Below are 7386 nucleotides of genomic sequence, written 5' to 3' on the forward strand. Positions count from 1 at the left end.
GGTACCTCCTTTATTTTGAAACCAGTTTTGAGATTATCATTCTATAAACCATGATAGGTACTGACTAGATAATGGTTTCTAGCTGTCTTCCTGAAAGCAGAAATGCATTAGAATCTGAGGGAGGACTTATTTAAAGAAGGCAGTGGTAGCTATGTGGTGAATGCTCCAGAGAGGCCACAAAAATGGACTTTGTAATAAAATACACATGATTCAACCACTAGGAAGTCACTGATGTCTGATGTCCATTTCTGTAATATCTCATGCAAAGTCCTTAATTTACCTATTCCTGAGATTAAAGATTTGTTAAATGATTCCCATCTTTAAAGATCTGTCTATGTTAAATCAGGTTAAGTAGCCGTGCTTGGTTGCTCAGCCTGTAATCCCACGCCTTTGGGAGGCTGAGGTGAGTGGATTGCCTGAGCCCGCGGATTTGAGACCTGCCTGGGCAGCGAGACCTCATCTCTACAATAAATCAGAAATCAGCCGGGCATGGTAGCGCATGCCTGTAATTCCGGCTACTTGGAAGGCTGAGGAGGAAGGATCGCTGGAGCCCAGCAGGTCGAGGCTGCAGTGCCGGGAGCGGCCACTCCACTCCAGTCTGGGCGACAGAGTGAGACTGCAACTCAAAAAAAAAAAAAAATTAGCCGGGCATGGTAGCGCGCATCTGTAGTTCCAGTTACTCGGAAGGCTGAGGTGGAAGGATCGCCAGAGCCCAGCAGGTCGAGGCTGCGGTGGCCGGGAGCAGCCACTGCACTCCAGTCTGGGTGACAGAGTGAGACTCCAACTCAAAAAAAAAAAAAAAAAATTAGCCAAGTGTGATGGACGGCATGTCCCTGTAATCTCATCTATTCAGGAGGCTAAGGCAGGAGGATTGCTTAAGCCCAGGGGTTTGAGATTGCAGTGAGCTCTGATCATGCCACTGCACTCCAGCCTGGGTAACAGGGCAAGACTGTCTCAAAAAAAAAAAAAAATTCCAGGCATCCTAGGCCTGAGCAGGACTTGCTCTAATGAAATGCCCCAATAGCAACATAACCCAATCTACTGTGCTCATCAAGGCCATGCTATCTGCAGATGGTTCTCTTTAGAACCTAGGGTTCCCTCTGGGCTGGCCCCCAACAAATGGCCAAATGTCCATACCAGTGCTCTCTCCTCAAGCACCTCAAGGGAGCTTGATTGTTGTTCTCAATACAGAGGGGATTCCCTTAGTAAGGACTACTTGCTCCGGATAGAGAGTTCACATCTGCTAGCATTTCTGCACACCTTCCTATTACCCAAATGACTAGCTTTGGAGACAGTGTTAACATTATAATGCATTATGTATTTTGATGGTTTTCTTATGAAGTTGAATGTTTATTATCTCCACTCAGTTAACAAATGTGTTTGGCTGCCTGATAGTTGAGCATATTTTGTTTTAGTATGTTTTCTCCTATCAAAAACCTGAAGGTTAGAATCCTTTATTTTGCTTTCATATTCTACTCTTGCTTGATTGAATATGTTTCTTAATGGAAAAGAGATACCTTTTGTCTCAACAACAAACTTCATGGAAATCTTCAATAAAACTTCTAACAGAAAAGCAGGAGAGCCAGACAAAATCAAGGGGACAGAAACACTTGTCTTGTGTCTGAGGCTCATCAGGACTCTACAATAGTATCCCATACTAGTATCACATTTGCATCGATCACTTCCTCTAACATTGTTTTCTCCTCCCAGGACAAGTCCATTGAGTAGACAGAGCAGGGATTTTTTTTTCTTTCTTTCTCTCTCTCTCTCTCTCTTTTTTTTTTTTTTTTAAGAGACAGAGTCTCACTGTGTTGTCCAGGCTGGAGAGTGGTGGCTATTCACAGGTGTAATCATAGCTCACCGCAGCCTGGAACTCTTGGGCTCAAGCAATTTTTCTGCTTCAGTATACTGAGTATTTGGGACTACAGGCGTGTGCCACTGCGCTTGGCTCTGGAGTAGTGATTTTTAATTCTCACTTTACAGATGAAAGCACTGAAATGAGAAGTTAAAGGTCATAGAAGCAGGAAGGAGCAGAGTGAGAATGTAGCCCCAGCTCCTTTCCACTGCTCCATCCAAATACTGCTGGGTCATCAAGGCCATGAGAGCTGGCAAAAGGCCAAAGGCCCCTGCAGCTAGGTCCAGCCTAGGCACTTACAGTGGAGTCCAATGGCCAGTACAGCCGCCTCCTTCCTTTTCCTTTCTGTTTCCTTGCTAATAGAAAAGAAAGGATGCTCCTTCTTGCTTTCTAAAGTCCCAGGAGTTCTGAGGTTGAAAAAGTTGGTTCAAAGAAAGAAAACCACTCTACACTTGCACAGTAGGTACTTCTGTTATAAATTGGATGGCCACTTTTCATTGTTCCAATGAATTAAAGGGTTTCAAAAAGGATTAAGAAAATAATGTTAGTTGCATTGTGACATATTTATAAACCTTTCTTTAAAAGATTTGTGAATCTAGGCCAGGCACAGTGGTTCACACCTATAATCACAGTGCTTTGGGAGGCTGAGGTGGAAGGATCAATTAAGGCTAGGAGTTCAAGACCAGCCTGGGCAATATCTTGAGACCTCAACTCTATGAAAGAAGAGGAAAAAAAAATTAGCCAGGATGGCACGAACCTGTAATCTACTCAGGAGGCTGAGACAGGAAGCTATGATTGCACTACTGCACCCAACCCTGGGTAACAGAATAAGACCTGTCTCTTAAAAAGAAAAAAAAAGTGACTTGTGAATCTGTAAATCTGTACACTTCCTAACAGGACACATCAAAACTGCTTGCTTTATGTTCCCATATAGTAACAATGCTTATAAGCAGTCTGCTTTAATTAGGTCTCAAAGAGTTCAGATTGCCTGCGCTTACCTGCACAAGATTGCTGAGCACACCATCAACTTTCCAGTTCTAGTTCGTGTGAGTGAGTGCTTACCTCAGTAAGGCCTTTAATCTTCAGGTACCCACAAAGGTAAGAGTTTCCCGTGTCCACATGCTGGGAAAAAAGGACACACAGTCTGTTACAAACGGAAGAACCCACTAGGTTACATGCTTAGGGGTGGTACTCTGGCCAGGCCACATAAGGGAGGTACAGTGCACATCCAGCACAGCCCAAGACTTCAAGGATCTTCATGAACCTTCCCTATACGCATGTCTGTTCTGCTGAAGCAAACTGATCCCAGGACTCTCAACTTCCTTCAGTTGAATACCTTGAGACCATGGTGCCTTTCTGGAACAAGGAATTCATTCAAACCTCATTTTCTGCACTGTCTTCAACACAAGTCTCCCAGAAATCTACAGATCTTATGCATTACTGGACACATGGTCTCTATCTCTACTTGTACACATAGTGTCATCCCTAGCCCGGGCTTGACTTTCTTTCTAACATCTTTCTAGTCAATTTCTATTTCTATGCTGCTCAATCATTGGTCTGGGAGATCCACTCCTACCCTATTTTTTACACTAAGCATCGTGCTGCATTATTATTTATGGAATGGGCAGACTATTTCTTTTCTTTTCTTTTTTTTGAGTTGGAGTCTCACTCTGTCGCCCAGACTGGAGTGCAGTGGCCGCTCCGGGCCACTGCAGCCTCAACCTGCTGGGCTCCGGCGATCCTTCCGCCTCAGCCTTCCGAGTAGCCAGAATTACAGGCATGCGCTACCACGCCCAGCTAATTTTTTGATTTATTGTAGAGATGAGGTCTCGCTGCCCAGGCGGGTCTCGAAGCCGTGGGTTCAGGCAATCCACTCACCTCAGCCTCCCAAAGGCGCGGGATTACAGGCTGAGCCACTGAGCCCGGCTTGGGCAGACTATTTCAGAAACAGCATCTTATAAAGACAAGTGGTATAAACTTCATTATGAACCAAAATTTCAACCAAAAATCTGACTATATTGTGAATGACCATTCTGTCCATTTCATATATGGCTGTTGTGTTTCTTTTTAAAATTTTTAAAAAATTTTGCTGTGCTTCTTAATGGAAGGAGTCGGAAGTCAAAAGTAAATAGAAATAACAGGCATAATAGATTTTGAGGTTTAGCAGCCACCAGTTACTAGTTGCTGAGACACTGCCAGATGCCTACCCAACAACCAATTTCCTCCTCTTTCATACTGGCAGGGCCCAAATTTTGTTCTGGCACCTATCCTATCCCATAAGACCTGTTCAACACTATTGGATCTAAGGCAAACATATGCCCCCACCCCCTCTCGAGTCATGGGTTTAGGGGCGGGTGGCCCATTTTTGGCCAATGAGGTATGTGTATAAGTCTCCTGAGTGCATCTAGGAAAGATTACTGGTTTTTAAGAGGTGCATGAGGAAGAAATAGCTTTTTCTTCCCCTGGTGGTAGTAATATCTGCACGGCATCCAGCCCTGGGGCAGTCATCTAGAGGTCAGGGGAGAAATAGGACAGGAAATGTAAGGATGGAAGCACAGGAAGATGGAAGGAACTGAGTCCATATGGGACCCCGAATTAACCAACCTGAAGCCACATCACCTCTAAATTCCTCAACATGGGAGATAATAGGTTCATCTACTTTTTAAACTACTTTGAAATGCAAAATATGGTTACTTGCAGCTAAAAGCATACTAACTATACAGACTCATTCTGAATAGGCAGAGTGTCTGATTTCATGACAACTAGATGCACTTACAAAGTAAACCCCTGAATTAAAGCAAAACAAAGTATAAGGGTACCTGTAGCACACAGACATTTTAATGTTAAGTGAGGTCTCATTTCAAGAAACTAGAAAAGTTTTGTGCATTTATCAGATTTGGGAACACGATGACTTCCAATGATACCTTAAATCAAATACTAAAGCAATCCTTAAAAACTGTAATGAACTTAGTCAGCCAGATGATGTCAGCACCAAAGCAAATGAGCGTCAATGAAGCCAAAGTGTCTTCACAGTTTGGTGCTGGTGACAAAGGTATTCCATTTGAAAACTGCCAAAGCATTTTAAATAGTCTCATCTGCTGACCTTGGCAATGGACGTTCTCTAAAACAGCTGATCCACACTAACATGGTTCAGCAAAGAACTTTTATTAAAGGACACATAATTTTAACCTGAGGCTTTAAATTTCATGTATGCAATTCTCACTGAATTCAGAACAGTATGGGTTTCACAGCTGCTGGAAAGGGTATCAGGTGGCAAGGATACTTGTTAATAAGATTAAAATTGAACTGTAAATTGGCTAACATTTTGCATGGATTATCACATGCTCAAGAATCAGAATTTCAGCTTGGCCTCCTTTCAACCATGTGTCTCTCCCATTCTGCCCAAATCGATCTTGCTGTTGATGGTTGGTGAACTCATATACAACGTATAGCTTTACTCAAACGGCAGGCCAACATCTCAACAAGACAGATAACAGGGCATGTGTTTAGCAATAAGGTCTCGCAGCACAGCTGTGTTCAATGGTTGCTCTTTTAAATATTCCTTTGTGACCAGAGTTCCATTCTACTGTTGGCTTCTTAGATGACAGAGGAGGAAAAAGTAATCATAGCAAGAGTTGGGGGGTGGGAGTGGAACAGATCCAGTCAGAAATTCACAAAGGTTGAAGGAACTCTTTACTCTGGAATCTTTACAAAGAAAGTGCTCCAAAAAACACATGCAAAACGTCATTAACCTTTAAGGAAATTCAAATCAGGACTGCACTAAAAGACCACTCAAACTCACCAGCATGGCTACAATAAAAAAGATGAACAACAGCAAGTGTTAGCAAGGAGATGGAGAAACTGGAACCCTCATACACTACATGTTGGAAGTGTAAAACAGTGCAGCTACTCTGGAAATCACTGGCAGTTCGTCAGAATGTTAAACATAGAGTTATCATATGGCCCAGCAATCCCACTCCTAGGTGTCTAGCTACCAAAGAGAAATGAAATATAGGCCTACGTAAAAACTTAAACATAAATGTTCATAATGGTATTATTCATAACAGCCAAAAGGAGGAAACAACCCAAATGTCCATGAACTGGTCAACGGATAAACAAAATGTTGTATATCCATTCAACGGACGCTTGTTAGAATGGACAGTACAACAATAAAAAGGAATGAGGAGTGGACACTCATATGGGTAGATGAACCTCGCGGACATTATACTAAGTGAAAGAAGTCAGTCACAAAAGGACAAATACCATATGACTCCATTTATATAAAATGTCCAGAACAGCGAGCCAAAAAAAAAAGTAGACAGGTAGTGCTTAGGTTTGGAAAGGGGTGATATAGCTAAGGGGTATAAAGGGTAATGAAAATGTTCTCTCTCTCCTTTTTTTTTCTTTTGCGTCTTACTCTGTCACCCCGGTTGGAGGGCAGTGGCACAATCACTGTTCACCATAGCCTCGACCTTCAGGGCTCAGGTGATCCTTCCACCTCAGCCTCCTTAGTAGCCGGGACTACAGGTGTACATAATCCAACATGCCTGGCTAATTTTTTTTTTTACTTTTGTAGAGATGAGGTCTTTCTATGTCGCCCAAGCTGGTCTCAAACTTCTGGGCCCCAGCAATCCTCTCACCTCAGCCTCCCAGAGTGCCAGGATTACAGGCATGAGCCAATGCACCAGGCTGAAAATGTTCTAAAATCATGTTTTGGTGGTGGTTACACAACTCTGTGAACATACTAAATACTATTGAATTGAACCCTTTAAATAGGTGAATATCATCTAAATAAAGGTACTAAAAAAGAAAGAAAGGAGGAAAGAAGCTGAGTTATGAAAGGCAGATATATTTTAAGAAGTTTGAATCTGAGAAACGAGTCCTGGCTGAAAAACCAGATAAGGGGGCAATTCACATGCCACTGACTGGTGGCGATGATGAGCAGGCAGCTCACCGATCCAGAGGCAGGGCCGCATTCCTTGGCATGACCACCACCCGCACCATCAGACATCCTACTCAGGTGGCTCCCAGCTATCCACGCCAGGGCTCTGCTCTGGGCTGCCTGAGACCTACTAGCCATGCCCCAACTCAATCAAGCATCGCTTCCACCGGCTAACAAGGAGACTGGCACCCGACAGGAGTTCAGAAATAACACACGAATGACAGAAGGGAGTAGTTGCTACAGTAACCAAAGCAGACTTTCCTCTGATGCCTGGCCACCCTGCCAGTTGTCCCCTACCACATCAGAAACCACCAAATTAAACGGGCACAAATTCAAGATCATCCCAAACATGACACACCCAGGGATCTTGCTTCCAGAATTCTATGATTAGTTGCAAAAACAAAACACCCGTACCTTCGCGATGGAGTCTCACATTCTAAGAAAAAGAGAAGACCACCACATTAGGCATATAGTTATGAAGACGGAAATATTTCAGCCACCGTAGTTTTTCAGTTGCAATAATATCATGGCTCATGATAGAACTTTTAAGTTTACAGACCAAAGAACAATTAACATGAAGATACTGTTT

General features: G+C 43.1%; 1 protein-coding gene across 1 annotated transcript in view; it reads right to left on the reverse strand.

Annotated features, from left to right (window-relative positions):
* GID4 (GID complex subunit 4 homolog) overlaps window positions 1–6866 on the reverse strand; it is a 23661-nt gene extending 16795 nt beyond the window's left edge. The window contains exons 1-2 of the mRNA XM_008055794.1: window positions 6810–6866; window positions 2918–2977 (exon numbers count right to left, since the gene is read on the reverse strand). Coding sequence (XP_008053985.1) covers window positions 2918–2977; window positions 6810–6866 — 117 coding nt within the window. The remainder of the gene's footprint in view (window positions 1–2917; window positions 2978–6809) is intronic.
* Window positions 6867–7386: the final 520 nt, after the last annotated feature.

The sequence above is a fragment of the Carlito syrichta genome, unplaced genomic scaffold, assembly GCF_000164805.1.
Source record: "Carlito syrichta isolate Samal-C Ts95f unplaced genomic scaffold, Tarsius_syrichta-2.0.1 Scaffold301955, whole genome shotgun sequence".
NCBI lineage: Eukaryota > Metazoa > Chordata > Mammalia > Primates > Tarsiidae > Carlito > Carlito syrichta.